General features: G+C 37.3%; 1 protein-coding gene across 1 annotated transcript; it reads right to left on the bottom strand.

The window, feature by feature from the left end:
* Window positions 1–594: 594 nt before the first annotated feature.
* On the bottom strand, window positions 595–20,585 carry si:ch211-178n15.1. The gene is made up of 3 exons (XM_048163613.1): window positions 19,218–20,585; window positions 16,859–17,385; window positions 595–3,826 (listed from the first exon to the last, which is right to left on the bottom strand). The coding sequence occupies exons 1-3, from the start codon at window positions 19,995–19,997 to the stop codon at window positions 3,820–3,822; spliced, it is 1,314 nt and encodes a 437-aa protein (XP_048019570.1). The 5' UTR covers window positions 19,998–20,585; the 3' UTR covers window positions 595–3,819.
* Window positions 20,586–20,588: the final 3 nt, after the last annotated feature.

Raw genomic sequence — 20,588 nt, 5'->3', positions numbered from 1 at the left:
AAAGTAAGAAAAATTTGATTTTTTTATGCATTCTAGTTATATTTGGGGGGAATTTGTTTAATTTTAAAAATTCAAAATAAAATAAGTTCTTTACTTTAATTTTGTGATAAAATACGACCCAGCATGTTTTTGATGGATACAGGAGTTTCACCCAACTGATTAATAAAATACCATTCAACAAAAATGTTGAACGTCATACAAAATTGTGTTCGATACACTAGCTATCTCTTAAAAATGTTATCTAATTGCATAAGGCATTCGCCCCCTGAACAGATGCATGCTGGGATGTGAAGTGGCCCCTCAGAGAGAAGTGAGAAACTCTCAGACAAGATTTAAACAAACAGGGACACAGACACTGTCAATACCGTCCCATATAGAGCTCTGAATTATAGTGCAAATATTAGTCATATATCAGACTGGAGGAATACTGTAGTTTGCACTTATTTTATGTGAGAAACCATTAGGAAAAATCCCACAACTATAAACATTTTAAAGGGTAAATAGTATTAAAATATGCCTTATACTTTTCTCATATTTGCATAGTAGTCATTATAAAAAAGTCATAATTAAAAAAAAATCAGAGGTCACTGAAAATATATTTTAAACACTTAATGTTTTATTTCATGTGAGCTGTACACACTTATAAGACATTCACGTGTCATTGACGTTACCTTGTTTTTCTGTGGTCTGCCGCGCCATCTATTGGCCACAGAGTGAAAATGCCACTACATGATTGCAACAGTCTATAAAGATGGCTTATACTGGCTTTAAATACTGATTAAATAATTCCAGTCCACAGATGCAATACTGTGATTGGATCCATCCACTTTAATCCAGAAGTATAAGAAGCTGTATACCTCTCTGAAGTGGTTTTACGAGCTGCCTTTAAGGCAATGTTAGTGTTCATTAGCTTTAGCTTAACAAAATTAAAGATCCTTCAGCCTCCCTGAACAAAAAATCACGTCAATCTTTGGTCTGAATAATAACAATAATAAAAAATAAAATGCTTCCTCTTTTCCAGCATTTCAACTGTCTGTTCACAGTCTTCAGATCCACATGATCGCTGGCGATAGTTTGCACATATCTGTTATAAAGTCGTAATTTCCAACCTAAAAGCAGCTTATTACTCAGTTGCACTCCATTTTAAGGAGGAACACTCTGATATCTGGTCACAGGTAAGTTATGAAGGGCAGCTTGATTTAAATGGTTTACACAGTGTAGCTAGAGAGCGAGACCCTGCTGAAAATCAGCCTTGACCAGCTAAACTTATAATGCATGTTTTGGGATATGCAAATACATTGGTCTTCCTTCAAACACACCTGCATTGTTCATCTAAACTAGTTAAAGACCCCATGAAATGGTTTATGACTAGTTTTCTTTCCTGTATATGATGTATTTCCTTTTGAAACAGGAAGATGGAGTGGGACATAATAAAAGACTAGTGCATTTTTTTTTTTATAATACCCAATAGAGTGCAACAGTGGAAGTAAAAACTCAATTAATTTTCTCCATAAGAAAATTGATTTTGAACAATAAATTATAAACCTTCTGTGAGCTACGAGGTTGTTAATCGACCGTATTTGCCTCATTAGTCGTCAGCCTGCATTATTTCAGCTTAATTTAAAAAATAAATTGTGTTTAACAGCAGAATTGCTGGTGGAAAAACTACATTACCCATAATGCCCTAGAGAAATTCCACCAATCAGAGAGCTGAAATAATCAACATGCCAAAAGATCTCTTTAGCTCCACCCACTCACATAAAAGCACTGCTACTCTCTCAAAATACTTAAATGTAAAATACTCAATTTGCAATACATTTAAAATATATTGTTTTTATAAATATAATCAACATTTGTAATTAAGTAGTTTTATATTTCTCCATTGTTTTTAATTTGATTGTGTTATTCGCAATTCTGGGATTGTAGTTCTTTCACTCTAAAAAATCTTGGGTTATTTTTTCATTGTTTGGGTAGTTTTTGTGTTACCCAACTCCTGGGTCAGACATAACAACCCGGGGGGGTTGAGTTAGTTATTTATCACAGGATTTTAGCGCCCTCTTCAGGAGAGAAGAGCTCCGTCAAATTGGTGCATGTCTTCGGTAAAATACAGGTTTGTGCATGTTTTATTTTATTTACAAATTTGCTATTGTTCTGTAGCGTTTAACACAGGCGCGATGTGAGTCACCTAAACGAGTGTCGCGTTGGTCTTTTCACGTGATGGAAACATGCATAAAATCTTATGATTTTATTCAAAAAGGTACAGAATATAAATTCTTAGGATGTTAAAATATGTTCTCAGAACCGTACACGGATTATTTATGGACAGGTTATGGACTCAGTCACAGCATTTTTCGTTTACGAGTGAAACGTAGGCGGCGGTCTAAAGTTATCAGCTCCCCGCCGAACGCGAGCCATATCCGGCATGAGATCCAGAACCGTTACGGTGGAAACAGGACAACAGAGACTGGTCGATTACACTTGAATTTGTTTCAATTTTTACTTTAATATTTGCTAAACAAGCTTAAATGTAGGCAATATGTATTGATATAATGATATAAAATATGCTATACTATAAAATAAAGGAACTATCATGCAAACCAATGGTTGTGTGGAATATTTTAAAAAAAAAGTTTAGAGGATTTAAGTTAATCTGTCAACATTAATTAATGTATGAAGTTAAAAAAAAAAAAATAATTATAGTAAAAATGAATCAACCCATTATGCTGGATTAAATCAACTACCCAATTTGCTGGGTAAAATTAACCCAACATGTGTTCTTTCCTATATTTATGTGTTTTTTAGAGCGTTACCCACTAAAGCTGTTAAGTAGGCCTACACAGTCTTGTCTTTTTGTCTGATTTTCAAAAACTTTTTTGCTTCAAATCAAAGTTTATAGTGTTGTGATTCATCGTATCTGGTTGGCTTGGTTCATGGCTTATAACTCTTTAAGATTGACCTTTTTTTTTAAATCCCTGTGGGGAAAATTAATGCAAAAAATATTTCTGGAAGAATGCCACTGTAAAAGTGGGCGGGCACTGTTGCACTCTATAGAGCATCATGGGTAATGTAGTTTTTCACCAGGAATTCTTTTAAAAATGAGCTGAAATAATGAGGGCTGACGGCTTTAACAGAAGCAAATATCATGGATTAACAATCTCGTAGCTCACAGAAGGTCTGTCTTTAAAGATTTATAAGTTATCATTCAAAATCTATTTCCTTATGGAGAAAATGAATGGAGTTTTACTTCCATAACCCGACTGTTGCACTCTATAGTCTTTAGTTTATATCACAGCCTGACAAAACTACACTTAGTGGACGAAAGCCAAGAAAACACTTTCAAAATAAATAAATTCCAGTCACTTCCCACAAACCGTTTGGGTACGGAAATAAATATGAGCACTCGAACACACAGACTTTCTTAATACACAATCCTGGTTGTCTAAAATTCATTAATGCACATTACTCCTTTGTTTTCATAATCTTTCATCAAAATTTAACAACTTACTCCGCCTCTGAAACGACTTTCCTTTTCAGCTGACATCACAAATCCCTCTTACTTTTTAATCCCGCCCCCTCCAATCGCAAGACTCCCATTGAATTTCCTGTTTCAGTCAGAAATACATCCAAGGTAAAATGAGTTGTGAATGCCATTTAATGGTGACTTTAAGCTGGTCTAGTGTTAACTGATTTTTTCAGCAGGGCTGTGTGAGAGAAAGAGGGTTTTGAGATGTTTTTGGAGTTTTCCATGGGAAATACAGTCACTGCCCCTCAGCTCAGGGTCCTCCGTCCTCCGGTATGAGTCAGATGGGTTGTGTGGCATCAATCCCTGTGTAATAAAAAGACTTTGATTACATAGTGCACTCTCATGTCTAGCCCATCACAGACAGGGTCACAAGCCATGGGCATCTTCATTATACAAATGTCCCTTTCAAAACGTGTTGATTGATGCTTCTAAGCAAGCGTTGGAGCAGAGCCCAGATCAGGGAAAAGCAAAACCCGCCGACAAACATTTAAAAAGACCTAATCAGCAATAATTACACCGGATGAGCTTGACGATATGACACTAGGTGCTACTTTTAACTTCTCTACCTCTGACTTGTCCTTGGCATAGCTGTTGCTTTTACAAACCTGATTGGCTCGCATTATGTGCTACAATAATGTAACGCAATTTAGCCTTTCGTGTTCTCATGCCAAGATTGTGCTTGCTTATCAGCTTGATTTATTACTCTAATTTATACGCTCAGCTTGGCTCAATGTTGAGGACAGCAGATCTGATTGGACATGAGTTTCCTAATGCCGCAGTGTGCTGTCTTTATGGTGACTCTAGTGTAGATGCCAGGCTGTTGATTTGAAACACTTTTAATAGCTGTGGAGAGAGAGAAGACCGACTGTATGCATTTTGGTTTGGACATGCACGACTGTTCAGTTTAGACTAAAAGATACGAAATTATAAAGTAGTGGTGTTACAATCACTGGTTACATAGTTTAGCATATAAAGCTCATAAAAACTTTCCTGAGTTGTGCTAGAGAGTCAAAAATGTATGTGATCACTTTGCATGGTTTGTAGAAGTATACTTGAAAAGTATACTTTATTTGACTTGTACGCATACACAAGTGTTCGATGCATGTGCAGATTTGAACAATCTCTCGCCACGAGTCTTTGTATTCTTTGTATTCTTTCATGCTAGAGTTGAACAAATGAGGGTACTTTCTAACCTCTTTGCACAATCTCTCGTCTATGTAGGCCTCCATTGTCGCTGTAGCTTGCATGTGTTCCTGTCTGTTCTGTTTATGCAGTTTTTCATCGACTACCTTGTGAATCGATGCGCCCAGGGCACAGTTGCTGCCTTTTGGATAAACTAATTACAGAGTACAGTGGTTCAAAATTAATATTATAAAGCGACGAGAATATTTTTGGTGCACCAAAAAAACAAAATAACAACTTTTTTAGTGATGGCCGATTTCAAAACACTGCTTCAGGAAGCTTCGGAGCATAATGAATCTTTTGTGTCGAATCATGATTCGGATCGCGTGTCAAACCGCCAAACTGCTGAAATCATGTGACTTTGACACTCCGAACCGCTGATTTGATACGCTGAGTTGATACGCATGAACACTCCGAAGCTTCATGAATCAGTGTTTTGAAATCGGCCATCACTAAATAAGTCATTATTTTGTTTTTTTTGGCGCACCAAAAATATTTGTGTCTTTTTTTAATATTAATATTGAACCACTGTACTCACATGAACTGATTTAAATATGTTTTTAGTACATTAATGGATCTTGAGAGAGGAAATGTCATTGCTGGCTCTTACGGGTGTGGAACGGCATGAGGGTGAGTAATAAATTACATTATTTTCATTTTTGGGTGAACTAACCCTTTAAGCCCAAAAAATGCTTAAATTTGTATGCGTACGCAAGGGTCAGCGTACAGTGCGCGTGACGTGAATTTCGTCATCAGATAAGTACTGTACTGCACGTACTGTACACGCACCGCCAGATTTTTGTAACCAGTCGCTCATGCCCTTTTTTTTTCTTTTTGTTTTTTTTTTGTTTTTTTAGATTAGTGTATCCACAAGGTGGCAACCATGCCCTGGGGGCGTCAATTCACAAGGTAGTCAAAGAAAAACTGCATTAACAGAACAGACTGAAACACATGCAAGCTACAGCGACAATGAAGACGAGAGATTGTGCGAAGAGGTTAGAAATGACCCTCGTTTGTACAACTCTAGCATGAAAGCAAACAAAGATGTTTACATGGATTGTAACTCGTGGCAGGGGATTGCACAAAACTGCGCATGCATCGAACGCCTGTGTATGCGTATGAGTCAAATGAAGTATATTTTGCAAGGCTGTGCATTCGACTGTGCGCGTACACTAGAATATGTGTTAAAAAAAAACGAAGTAAACTCAGGGCTCTACACACATACACAGAGACAAAAGGAGCCAGAAGACTCAACTAAGAGGTTGAAATCAGATCTGAAAGCCAGATGAATCAAGTTCTGATCAGGCATTCCTGTTCATTTTTGTTACATTTTGATGTTCGAAATAGATTATGGGTAACAAAATGCTTTCTCTGTCTTCTGGTTTGACTGTAATCATGATGCAAAAACTAACACCTCAAATCAACATTTAAAAAAACAACAACTAAACTTTGGCAAAACTATAATAGTTAGATAATTTCTAAATATATATCCAAATGCAAAATCTTATAAAAGTAATTATGTCTGAAAACACTGTTCTCAGTAACCAGGGAATAAACAGCCCTGTATATATTCAAATATAGGGCTATACAGGCATCTAGTGGCTACACCATAGTATTAAAGATGATTTTCTTATTTTTTTTCCCCACCAGGTGGCACTGATCTGCCTCCATTCTTTTTAACTTAAATACTGCATTAACTGAAAAAATAGAATAAAATGTTTTTTTTTTTTTTATATTTTATATAGAAATAAATGCTCCATAATTTAGATATGAATATTGTTTATTAACACAAAATCCCCTCAAAAAAGAAATATTAAAGAAAAAAACATTATTGAAGTGAACTATAGTGCATTCATTTCATGGAAATTACAATTATTATACGATTAAGGAGGTCTCCGTTCTGTTTTGACGGCGAACAACACAGGTAATACTCCCAAATTAACAATACCAGAGTTTTAAATACACTAAATTTTCTGCACAAAACATCTTGTTTGATTCAGATATGAGAGATGGCAAAGTGTTCTCATCTGTGATCGGATTACAACACCAGATGTGTTTATGGGGTTTTAACAAGAACCTAATGATCATCATAACAACATATCCTTTAAATTTTTGGGTGATTTCTGATACTAGACAAATGACTGTATTTTTTCTGATATTATGTATTTTCTAGGAATATATAAACCTTACATTGGAGGAAAGAAAAAAAATCATCATTTGAAAATTATTATGAAAAGTTATTTGGCCCTGAGTTGATGATAGATGATTAAGAAAGAAAGCATGAAACATTTTCTAAATGCTTGGCCAATGTCCATTTGCATCATTGCTCTTGACTTCCAGGAATAAGACATCTTTACACGTATCATAATTTAATGTTGTGGTGCAATATATTTCAGATAACCCCACCCCTAAACTGCTCATAAACACAAAACAAACTGTGGTTGGTCATTTGACGTGTCAATCAGGTGGGTCTCTTCCTGTCTAAGGGGGCGTTTAATTGGTGGCCAGAATAAGCTGCAATGCGACCAGACTTTATGCCGTCATATGATTGCTCCATCCCTCATTTATCCAAATCTTCTTCTACCACCCCAGAGACTTAAAGCCAAAGTCTGAGCGCTCACAGACAGATGTAATTATCCACCTACCCCAAAAGTAAAACCGTCTTCTGCACATTTATATTTTATGATTGTTCTTAAAATAGCTTTTGCTTGAACAATATATCAAAGCTGATATAAATTTATTATACTTGCAGTTTAGCTTTAATGTCTCTGGACCAGATGAAAATTAAATGTATCTTTTATTTGAGTAATATTACATCAAACACAGGAAGGTTTCATTTAAGTATCATAAAATTCCCTAGTGAAGAGGGGGGAAAATGTACAGAAATGAGTGAATAGTTGTCATAAAGTTATAAAGGTAGCTATAAAGGTAATGTGCATAGCATCGCAGATCATTTGATCTTCAGTTGACAATGAGGACTTTGAGTCAGAATTGTGAGATATAAAGTCAGAATGTGAGATATTTTGCACACTTTAATGTCTTGAGAACATACATTTTTCTTAGAAGAAACGTGAGAAACAAGAGACTTAAAGGAATAGTTCACCCACACACCACATATACCACAAAAGAAGATATTTTGAAAAATTAAATGAAAGTAAATGTGGTCCAATGTTGTTTGAACCCAGAATGTTCTTCAAAATATCTTCTATAAAGTCAGAATGCGAGATATAAAGTCAGAATTGCATAAACAGAATGGAAGCTTAAAGTCAGAATTCGAGATATAAAGTCAGAGATATAAACCGAGATATAAAGTCAGAAGAGATATAAAGTCAGAGATATAAAGTCAGAATTGCGAGATATAAAGTCAGAATTGCGAGATATAAAGTCAGAATTGCCTGATATAAAGCCAGAATTGTGAGATATAAAGTCAGAATTGTGATATAAAGTCAGAATTGCGAGATATAAAGTCAGAATTGTGATATAAAGTCAGAATTGCGAGATATAAAGTCAGAATTGTGTTATAAAGTCAGAATTACGAGATATAAAGTCAGAATTGCGAGTTAGAAAGTCAGAATTGCGAGATATAAAGTCAGAATTGTGAGATATAAAGTCAGAATTGCGAGTTAGAAAGTCAGAATTGCGAGTTAGAAAGTCAGAATTGCGTGATATAAAGTCAGAATTGCGAGATATAAAGTCAGAATTGCAAGATATAAAGTCAGAATTGCGAGTTATGAAGTCAGAATTGCAAGATATAAAGTCAGAATTGCGAGTTATGAAGTCAGAATTGCGAGATATAAACAATTCTGAGGAAAAAAGTCAGAATTGCGACTATATCTTGCAATTCTGACTTTATAAGATGCAATTGCAAGTTTATATCATGCAATTCTGACTTTATAACTCACAGTTTATATCTTGCAATTCTGAGAAAAAGTCAGAATTGCAACTTTAAATCTCACAATTGCAAGAGTCAGAATTGTGAGATAAAAAGGTGCAGTTACCTTTTTTATTTATTTATTTAGTGGTGAAAACAAGCTTCCATATCATACAGTTTTGGAACGACTTGACAAAATGTTCATTATCCCTTTAAGCAAAAGTTTCTCCATTTGCTCTCAATTTAATCTCGTTGCTGTCTAGTAGAAACAAGTGACATAATGAGATCTCATTTGGGATTTTTCTTGGTTTAGTCTCTGGAATTTAAATAAAAAAACACTTGTAAATAGTACAACGTTCTCCATTAGGCCAATGAACACATGGCTTCTCAAACACTCTGTGTAGCCAGAGCGAAGGCACCAAACGGTGGGCGTTCTCTGTAAACACATGTCTACGAAAACATCCGCTGTCTGTTATGCGCCTACTTCCTGGTTTGTGTGTCAAGCTCAGCTGTTGTGCCCTCCCAGATAGTGGGTGGCCGTCATCGTAAATGATGTCTGAAAATGCCTGTGTTTATTTGACCATCACAAATATTGTACGAGCTTGCCTCATTCGGTTAGGCCCTAAGCCAAGCGGTTTCTAATGAAAACCAGACAGAAGGGCCGGCCTGAAAACTATAAAAAACAGTCGTGCAGAGACGCATACCCTCCACTAGAGGACAATGACCCTCTACTGCCAAACCGTAACTACTGCTTTCAGATCCCGGCAGGCAGAAATCAGTTCCTTTTGTTCTCAACCGCACACACAAAGATCACATCTGCCATTTTAACTTTAACCCCAGAGGAATGTTGAGTACATCAGGGAATAGTGTAAAATTTTATTTTTCTGAGCTAAATGGTTTAGTTTAACTAGTTTGTCCTTCTTAAGCCAGGGATTTTTCAGAAGTATTAAAGTTCAGTGTGCGAATGAATGTGCACCAATAATGTGATTATGTCCAATAATCAGAGTAAGATGTTTACATGCCACAAACAAACCTCTTCACCCCTGTTTACATGCAATTTTCATTATTCTGATTATTCAATAGGAATTGTGTTTATTTTTTACCAGCATTATTCACACACCCCAATGCACAGTATGAATAATAAACTCACATAGGTGCAGGGTTGCCAGGTTTTCACAACAAAACCCGCCCAATTCAAAACGAGCCCAATCGTGTTTCAAGGCGAGGATCTCCAGTAATCCCATGGATTGTTTTAACCCAGCAAATGGGTTGTTTTAACCCAGCGAATGGGTTGTTTTAACCCAGCGAATGGGTTGTTTTAACCCAGCAGTTGGATTGTTTTAACTCAGCGAATGGGTTGTTTTAACCCAGCAATTGGGTTGTTTTAACCCAATAAATGATTTGTTTTAACCCAGCAGTTGGGTTGTTTTAAGTCAGCAGTTGGGTTGTTTTAACTCAGCAATTGGGTTGTTTTATCTCAATAAATGGGTTGTTTTAACCCAGCAGTTGGGTTGTTTTAACCCAATAAATGGTTTGTTTTAAACCCATCAATTGGGTTGTTTTAACCCAATGAATGGTTTGTTTTAATCTAGCAGTTGGGTTGTTTTAACTCAGCAATTGGTTTGTTTTAACCCAGCAATTGGGTTGTTTTAACCCAATGAATGGGTTGTTTTAACCCAGCAATTGGGTTGTTTTAACCCAATAAATGGTTTGTTTTAACCCAGCAGTTGGGTTGTTTTAACTCAGCAATTGGTTTGTTTTAACCCAATGAATGGGTTGTTTTAACCCAGCAGTTGGGTTGTTATAACTCAGCAATTGGTTTGTTTTAACCCAGCAATTGGGTTGTTTTAACCCAATGAATGGGTTGTTTTAACCCAGCAATTGGGTTATTTTAACCCAATGAATGGTTTGTTTTAACCCAGCGAATTGGTTGTTTTAACCCAACGAATGGTTTGTTTTAACCCAGCAAATTGGTTGTTTTAACCTAATAAATGGTTTGTTTTAACCCAGCGAATGGGTTGTTTTAACCCAATGAATGGTTTGTTTTAATCCAGCAGTTGGGTTGTTTTAACTCAGCAATTGAGTTGTATTATCCCAATGAATGGTTTGTTTTAACCCAGCAGTTGGGTTGTTTTAACCCAATGAATGGTTTGTTTTAACCCAGCGAATGGGTTGTTTTAACCCAATGAATGGGTTGTTTAAACCTATCAATTGGGTTGTTTTAACCCAATGAATGGTTTGTTTTAATCCAGCAGTTGGGTTGTTTTAACTCAGCAATTGAGTTGTATTATCCCAATGAATGGTTTGTTTTAACCCAGCAGTTGAGTTGTTTTAACTCAGCAATTGGTTTGTTTTAACCCAGCGAATGGGTTGTTTTAACCCAATGAATGGGTTGTTTTAACCCAATGAATGGTTTGTTTTAACCCAGCAATTGGGTTGTTTTAACCCAATGAATGGTTTGTTTTAACCCAGCAGTTGGGTTGTTTTAACCCAGCAATTGGGTTGTTTTAACCCAATGAATGGTTTGTTTTAACCCAGCGAATGGGTTGTTTTAACCCAATGAATGGGTTGTTTAAACCTATCAATTGGGTTGTTTTAACCCAATGAATGGTTTGTTTTAATCCAGCAGTTGGGTTGTTTTAACTCAGCAATTGAGTTGTATTATCCCAATGAATGGTTTGTTTTAACCCAGCAGTTGAGTTGTTTTAACTCAGCAATTGGTTTGTTTTAACCCAGCGAATGGGTTGTTTTAACCCAATGAATGGGTTGTTTTAACCCAATGAATGGTTTGTTTTAACCCAGCAATTGGGTTGTTTTAACCCAATGAATGGTTTGTTTTAACCCAGCAGTTGGGTTGTTTTAACCCAGCAGTTGGGTTGTTTTAACCCAGCAATTGGGTTGTTTTAACCCAATGAATGGTTTGTTTTAACCCAGCGAATTGGTTGTTTTAACCCAATGAATGGTTTGTTTTAACCCAGCGAATGGGTTGTTTTAATCCAGCAGTTGGGTTGTTTTAACTCAGCAATTGAGTTGTATTATCCCAATGAATGGTTTATTTTAACCCAGCAGTTGGGTTGTTTTAACTCAGCAATTGGTTTGTTTTAACCCAGCGAATGGGTTGTTTTAACCCAATGAATGGGTTGTTTTAACCCAGCAATTGGGTTGTTTTAACCCAATGAATGGTTTGTTTTAACCCAGCAGTTGGGTTGTTTTAACCCAGCAATTGGGTTGTTTTAACCCAATGAATGGTTTGTTTTAACCCAGCGAATTGGTTGTTTTAACCCAATGAATGGTTTGTTTTAACCCAGCGAATAGGTTGTTTTAACCCAATGAATGGTTTGTTTAATCCCATCAATTGGGTTGTTTTAACCCAATGAATGGTTTGTTTTAATCCAGCAGTTGGGTTGTTTTAACTCAGCGAATGGGTTGTTTTAACCCAGCAATTGGGTTGTTTTTACCCAATAAATGGTTTGTTTTAACCCAGCAGTTGGGTTGTTTTAACTCAGCAATGAATGGTTTGTTTTAACCCAGCGAATGGGTTGTTTTAACCCAATGAATGGTTTGTTTAAACCCATCAATTGGGTTAACTCAGCAATTGAGTTGTATTATCCCAATGAATAGTTTGTTTTAACCCAGCAAATGGGTTGTTTTAACCCAATGAATGGATTATTTTAACCCAGCAGTTGGGTTGTTTTAACCCAGCGGTAGTTTTATTTAACTCAACAATTGTTTAAAAATTGCTGTAATGCTTCCTTGAACCCAAAGTATGTTGGAAATTACCATTTATTAATATGTTTATTGAATAACAAATAAACAATAAACATTGATTAAACTGCTTATTAATAAATGTTAATCTTTTGATTATTATTGTTGCCTCTAGTAATTATGTGTCTGTTTTTTAATTTCCAACCTATTTTGGGTTCATTTTAAGCCAGACATATAGTAATTTTCAAACAATAGTTGGGTTAAATAAAACTGCCCACCACGTTCGGCAAACATTTAACCCAACCGGCTGGATTAAAACAACCCAGTCGCTGGGTTTGTCCATTTTCAACCTAACTTGGGTTGTTTTTAACCCAGCATTTTGGTATTTTTTGGTATGGTGTTTTTAGGTCATAATATAGTATTGTGCAAGAAACCGTGCAAAAAGAAGTCATTATTGATCAGTAATCTTCCCCTATAATCATCATTTGTGTGAAAAGGCATCAAGATTGTTGGTATTTTACTTCCACTAGTGTTGATTTCAGCTGGAATTGTATCTATAAGTACATTTTTCGACAGGCATGTTTTTCCACTGAGCTTAAGTTGCATATTTAGGGATGATAATATCTTAGAGACTTGTAGGTGGGCCCTTTTGGGCCTGCAAGGATCCACCCAGAACACCCTAGCAACCACAAAGCAATGCCCTGGAAACCGCCAAATTTGCATGCACAGACACGCACCTCTCAAATTGTCTTCAGGACATAAATCTAGTTAATTTAATTGATGGACGCGGTAATATCATATGCATTTTGTCTACGGCAGCATCAGATGATTTTCCAAGAAATCCCAACCTTAAAGCCATGCGTTTGATCTTTTAACGTGCCTCAACAACAACCAAAGAAGAGTCGATATAATCAGCCATGAATAGAAATTTCATTTATAGAATGTTTATCAAACATTCCTGATTGTATCCTGAATTCCTCTGTGATAAAGCTGCACAAATGTCCCAGAGCCAAAGTCATGTTCACCCTCAGATCTGAGATAATACCATGCGGGAAAAGCTTTTGAACTGCGCAGTGTTCAACACCGTTCATCTGCCCGCAGGCCAAACAACAAAGCCCTGCGTAATCCGAGGAAGCAAGTGCAGCGTATTGACACCGCGTTTTCCTGCGAAACAGATGGAAGAAATCTTTCATGACGCATAGTTAGCCGTGTTAACACTGAGTCATTGTGTAGACTACCTCCATCACAAATGGCTTGGTCTCCATTTCTAAGGAAATGATTCAGTGCTGGCAGACCCCACCATGCTTTTCTTTTCTGGGAAATAATAACTAGGAAAAAAACATATGGTGATGGTGTCTGGTGTCTGTTATAATAGAGAGGAAGGTTTTTCCTTAAACACACAATTTAAAAGACACATGATGTTTCAGCACTTTTGTGAAATATACCCATCAGATGTTGCTCTTTTAAAGCTCAGGAGACCTAATGGACTTGTCTCAGATGTTTCTCTTGATATTCCTTTGAATGAATTTGAAACAAATAAGATAATTGTTCACAGCATGTACAAAATTAATGTATGCTCTTTGATATCATAGCAAATTGGAGACTTTGTTCTCTTCTACAACTCTTCAGGGAGTCATGAGATTTTTCTCAAGAGAAACAGGTGAAAGCATACATTTCCATATGCTCTTTGTTTAATCTCATTGAAGTCAGAAAAAAATTAACGAGATGTAATTTGTGATTTCTCTTTCTTATGGATATACACTATACCATTCAAAAGTTTGGGGTCAGTATGATTTTTCTGAAAGAAATTATTACTTTTATTCAGCAAGAACGCATTAAATTGATAAAAAGTGGCAGTAAAGACATTTATAATGTTACAAAACATTTCTATTTCAAATAAATGCTGTTCTTTTGAACTTTCTATCCATTAAAAGAATCCTAGAAGAAGCAGCAAATCATCATATTAGAATGATTTCTGAAGGATTATGTGACACTGAAGACTGGAGTAATGATGTTAGCAGGTTGTTAGCATGATTAGCATGTTTTGCTAACATGCTTAACATGTTGTTAGCAGGTTGCTAACATGATTAGAATGTTGCTAACATGTTGTTAGCATTATTAGCATGTTGCTAACACGATTTGACACATTGTTACCATGGTTTATCTTTTAGTTAGCATGATTTATCACAATGGTAACATGAGTTAGCATTTTGTTAGCATTATTTATCATTGTTAACATGATTTAACACATTGCTAGCATGATTTATTATGTTACTAGCATGATTAGCATGTTGTTAACAGGTTTGCTAACATGATTAGAATGTTGCTAACCTGTTGTTAGCATGTTGTCAACATGATTTAACACATTGCTACCATGGTTAACCATTTTGTTAGTATGATTTATCATGATGGTAAAATGAGTTAGCATGTTGCTAACATGTTTTAGCATTTTGCTAGCCTATTGCGAGCATTAATTAGCATGTTGCTAGCATGATTTAGTATGGAGCCCCGCATATGACATGCAGGAAAAAAATAGTGGGCTAAATCGTGTCCATGATTTACTCATTTGTTCCCTCGATTTGTAAATTGTGTGCATGATTTACAAATTTATTCCTTTGATTTGCTAAAGTGTGCGCACAATTTACAAATCCAAGAAACAAATTAAATCATGCACAGCACATGATTTACCAAATTGAAGGAACGAAATAGTAAAATGTCTGTAGGATTTAGCAAATCATGTGCACAGTTTACTTTTTTCTTGCATGTCATGTGCTGGGCTCTGTAATTTAGCATGTTGATGACATAATTTAATACATTGCTAGCATGTTTTTTAGCATACTTTCTAGCATGATTTAGTATTTTTCTAGCATGTTTTAGCATTTTGGTAACCTATTACTAGCATGAATTAACATGTTGCTAGCATGATTTAACACATTGTTTACATGTTTTATTATGTTACTAGCATGTTAACATGCTAGCATGTTACCAACATGATTTAACGTATTGCTGCCATGGTTAATCATTTATGTTAGCATTATTTATCACGATGGTAACATGTTTTAACAAATTGCTAAGAAGATTTAACGTTTTGTCAACATGATTTAACAAATTGCTAGCATGTTTTAGGATGTTGCTAGCATGATTAGCATGTTGCAAGCATGATTATTATGTTGCTAACATATTTAGCATGTTGTTAGCAGGTTGTTAACTTTTTTTCTTGCATGTCATGTGCTGGGCTCCGTAATTTAGCATGTTGCTGACATGATTTAATACATTGCTAGCTTGAATTGGCACATTGTTAGCATGTTTTAGCACACTTCTAGCATGATTTAGCATTTTGCTAGCATGTTGCTAGCATTAATTAGCATGTTGCTAGCATGTTTTAGCATGTTGTCCCAGGATAGACGGCTTAAATACTCTATAAATCTTATTCTAAAAAAGTCTTGACCCCCTCAATAAAAGTCTATGGGACTTTTCGTAGTTTTGATCATCCATTTTACAAAGCTCTTAAGTCAGATCAGTTCGAAAAGGTACAGCGTACCAAAATCAGAACAGTCTGAAGGTCTGAGGATAGTTTGGTTGTTGTAGCAAAGCTCTATACTGTTCAAAATTTTGTCTCAGAAGAAGCTTTAAAGGATTAGTTCACTTTCAAATTAAAATTTCCTGATAATTTCCTCACCCCCATGTCATCCAAGATGTTCATGTCTTTCTTTCTTCAGTCGAAAAGAAATTAAGGTTTTTGATGAAAACATTCCAGGATTTTTCTCCATATAGTGGACAGGGCAAAGTTTGAACTAAATTGTCATATACAATATACTATATAACAATTAGTTCAAACTTTGACTTGTGGAGGCAGTAATACACTTAGCAGTGTCTACACCGCTGGAATTCTAATAGAGAAGAAGAAGAAGAGAGCTAGTTCATGATGAGCATTTATGGTTATATATATACGTATATAATTTTTATTTTTTTTAGAAAATGAGCGATGGTTTCTCTAGATAAGACTCTTATTCCTCGTCTGGGATCATGTAGAGCTCTTTGAAGCTGCACTGAAACTGACATTTGGACCTTCAACAGTCTGGAGACCACTGAAGTCCACTATATGGAGAAAAATCCTGGAATGTTTTCATCAAAAACCTTCATTTCTTTTCGACTGAAGAAAGAAAGACATGGACATCTTGGATGACATGGGGGTGAGTAAATTATCAGGAAATTTTTATTTGAAAGTGAACTAATCCTTTAATAGTAGATCAGTATGTCGGCTTTGTCAAACATTAATAAATCTTACCGACCCCAAACTTTTGAACGAGTGTGTATATAACTTATTGTTTGTGTTTAGACATGCATGAGCATAAACACAGCAAGCACATGCTCTTCTGAGGACATTTAGTGTCCACTTACCCTTTAGTGACTTATTTAGTGTCACCAAGGAACAATTCGACCAAGTTACTTGGTGATGGATTAAGTATGTGTGCAACTGTATCTGTGAGTATGTGTTTGTTTGTTTGTTTGAGTGTGTTGTTGGTCTCTGCTGATAACTGGGTTTCTGTGAAAGCAAGTTAGTTTTGTGTCCTTACACTATAGTGGATGAGAGCATCTTATGTTTTCCAGGGTTAGGGGGTGTCCTCATCTTCACCTGTCCGTTCTGAGGGTAAGGTGGAGGCCGGTGGGTTTTATTTGAGTTAGTGCTCACTACTGGAACTATAGGGGGTCTGTGGTTTTCCAGTTGCCCTTTCCTTGCCGTTCGGTGTGGTAGGCAGGATCCATTGACCGTCCTTTGAGTCCTTTGAGTCTCTGAGCTCTGTTTCACAACTCTTTTGCCTTTATCCTCAACAGTAACGGATCGCTGCTCAAGAGGGGGCGAGCTTGTGTGGTTTCTCATTGGCGAAGGACTGTTAATATGAACTAAATCCCCAGCGACAGGGCTGTGTGCGAGAGAGGAGTCGGAAGTTGACGTGTCCTCTTCGCCATGTGAATTGTGGATCAACGCCACAACATCAGTCTGACTGCTTTTGGTGGCATCTTGGGAGAGTCCATTGGATGGACTTGGTTCCTCTTCACCAAGGTCAATGTTGGACGTCAGAATATCAATCTGCTGGACGACCTTCACAGACACAGAGGGATCAAAAACATAGTTAAAGATGCTGCCTTTTTGCATGCCAAAATTTGTCAAGCTCCAATAAAGGACAAAAAGCACTCAATCTTCTGTAGTCATTTAATATATATATATTATTCACTGGAATTATTCCTCTCCTCTACATTCACATGGTGCATCAAATTGTGTTGCACCAAGTATGACGCCAATTGTTTTTGCAATCATATTGAGTTATTATAGTTAACAAAACCAAAAGTAAATGAAGCATTTTTGTAAACTGAAACAAAATAAAAACTAACATAACTGGAAAAACTGAAACTAAACTACATTAGACACTTCTAAAAGCCCATCTGTCATTAATCAATCATAGTCCCGCCCCTACACACACGTCATTGGCTGAGTCATGAATTGACATGCCACGCCTCTCAAACAATCCAATCATTGTTTTGAAAATGTCACAGACTGATTCTGAGCGACTCTGAACATCATCAGGTAAAGATGTCATAAAAATAACTTTTTTGGCTTCCTTCCTGCATTAATCTACTGACTTATTTCCTGCTGCAGTCATTTACATCTAATGGGAGTCTTGATGCATCCATTGAAACACATCTAAACAATTCAGTTAATGTTTTACATCCTGCACAGTCCATTATTGCTAATGTCAATCTACAAATATTAAGCTATCTTTAGGTATTGATTTTAAGATTCTGTTCTCTTTTAACAGGCCTTTGTGATGGCCGCTTCTCATCCAGAAAGTACAATATTCCTCTTCACAATACGCTTCCAGTGGAACATTTCCAGCTCTGTTGAATATAATTGACCGTGCATTTCTGGCAGATGTGTGTTTTGGGTTCTGAAGGCTTTCAGATGATGTTTAGTTTTGCTGTTCTTCTGAATACATTCATTATAAAGATGTTTGCTAAGAACACACATACAGTATTTTTCAAGTTTTGATCTTATCCAGTTTCTGTGTTTATTAAAATCCCTTCTCAAATATGCTGAAACCAAAAATCAGTGACAAATCTTGTTATATAAAAGCTTCCTCATACTGTAGCTCTATATGAATGCATGAAGAAAACTCATTATAAATAGTAGCCTGTCACCCACAGCATTGCATTTCACTATGTCGTTCCAAACCTATGACTTCTGAAGATATTCTGAGAATTTTTGCACATACAGTGTAAGTTAATGGGGTCCAATGTTGTTTGGTTCTCAATGTTCTTCAAATGATCTTCTTTAATGTTCCATAGAGGAAAGTCAGTCAAACAGGTTTGGAAGGGGTGAGTAAAATAAAAGAATTTTAAATAAAAAAAAATGGAAAAATAGATGTTTTTCGCCCTACCACGGTACTTCCGCCTACATCAGGTGTGACCTTTCCAACTTGATTACGTAATGCGTGGCGCATCACAGGTGAGCATTTGTTGTTAAAAAATATAGCATTTTTATTTTTTTTAGAAAATGTCCAATTGTTTCTCTAGATAAGACTCTTATTCCTCGTCTGGGATCATGTAGAGCTCTTTGAAGCTGCATTGAAACTGACATTTGGACCTTCAACCCGTTGAACCCCAGTGAAGTCCACTATATGGAGAAAAATCCTGGAATGTTTTCCTCAAAAACCTTAATTTCTTTTCGACTGAAGAAAGAAAGGCATAAACATCTTGGATGACATGGGGGTGAGGAAATTATCAGGAAATTTGAATTCTGAAGTGAACTAATCTTTTAAGAAAAATAGTCAAATTTGTTTTCTTCATGCATTCATGAGTAAATGACAGCATTTTGGGTGAACTATCCCAATTTTTTGATCTCGTATGATTTCACTCTATTTATTATTCTCTCCTCACCTCTTTCATCTCCAACTGGACCTGTTTGAGACCACCCAGCACTTCCTCAAGCTCAGTGACCACTTGTTTGATCTGTTCCCGTACTGTTCCCTGGCTCTTCCTCTGATTGCCATGGCTCTCCAGACCTACGCCCCCCTGAGATGTCCTTATTTCCCGCTGCGGTCCGTCCACCTGCACCCCCGAGCGTCCCAACTTGCTGGAGGGCACCTCGGTTGGGAAAAAAGCTGCCTGTCCAGAGTCTGCCCCATTACAGTGTGGTTTTCCAGGACTGGATTGTCTGCCGGCCTCAGGGCCGTTGACCGTGTGTCGCACTTCATGATGCCGGAAAGACACCCGTCTCCTCGTGCAGTGTCCGTTATATGCTTGGACGTCGTCCCACTCCCGCTGATGGCCGTAGTGTTGATCCGACGAGTAGTACCGCTGACCTCTGACCTTCAAAACATGGCCCCCGTTAAAGGGATGTGGCAGCTCCGGGTAATACCACCGCTGGACGCATCCACACTCTCGCCGGATCTCCCGCACGCACGGAGAGTCCCACCTGGCTTCTCGTACATTCACCCAGGTATAGCATGGATGCGGTATTTCCTTGGCGTAAACCTGCCACGGCGGTGACGCAATGGTCCTCTCGCCTCCGTCTATCCCCAACTCCTTTGGGAACGGGGCTATGCCGGACTCCATACGCAGACATGATCCATCAACGGGGCCCGGTGTGTGTCGGGGTCCCTGCTGCAGGCAAAAGTGGCAGGAAGGCGTTTGAAATCTCGTGTTCTCCGAGTGCATTCCAGTCCGAAATCCGACTTAGAAAACAACTGGTTCTCTCTCCACCCAGGCCATCCACAGCGTCTGTTTTTCTCATCTGCGTCTCCTCTCATTCACTGCGTTTTACAGTCTCTCTCTCCCTCTCTCGCACTTCCCCTCTCCAACTTTTTGTCTCTCACCTCCCCCTTCCTTCCTCCTGGTGCTTTTTCTAACTTACTCTTGTTTTCCCAATGTTCTCTCTCGTTCTTGCCGAACGCAGCTTGTTGCCCTTTCTCTGGTGGTGGGCCTCTTTTCCTTCCCTCCCTCCCTCTTTTTTTTTCTCCAACTCTCCTTCTCCTGAAGTCTTTCACCTCTCCCTACACCTCAGTTTTTTCTCCACTGCGTAAAAATTCCCTTCTCAGACTCAGCTCACCCTTTCCCTAACTCCAAACACTTCCTTCCTACACCTTCTCTGTCTCTCTCTCCCGGGGTTGGGGCTCGTAAAGCGTTGACAGACGCAGCGGCTCCATGTGATTCCCGATCTTTCCCTCAGATCTTGCCACTCGGCAATTAAACACAGCCAGGATTCCACGCCGCCTGAGAGAGAGAGAGAAGGAGAGAGACAGGAGGAGG

The sequence above is a fragment of the Megalobrama amblycephala genome, linkage group LG17, assembly GCF_018812025.1.
Source record: "Megalobrama amblycephala isolate DHTTF-2021 linkage group LG17, ASM1881202v1, whole genome shotgun sequence".
Lineage (NCBI taxonomy): Eukaryota > Metazoa > Chordata > Actinopteri > Cypriniformes > Xenocyprididae > Megalobrama > Megalobrama amblycephala.
Note: the sequence above shows the minus strand (reverse complement) of the source record. Positions and strands in the feature narration are given on the sequence as shown.

Coding starts and splice junctions, on each gene's coding strand:
- si:ch211-178n15.1 (XM_048163613.1), bottom strand. CDS start 19,997: ATGCACTCGGAGAACACGAGATTTCAAACGCCTTCCTGCCACTTTTGC. Junction 17,386..19,217: donor TCCAGTTGGAGATGAAAGAG/GTGAGGAGAGAA, acceptor GTGTCTGTGAAG/GTCGTCCAGCAGATTGATAT.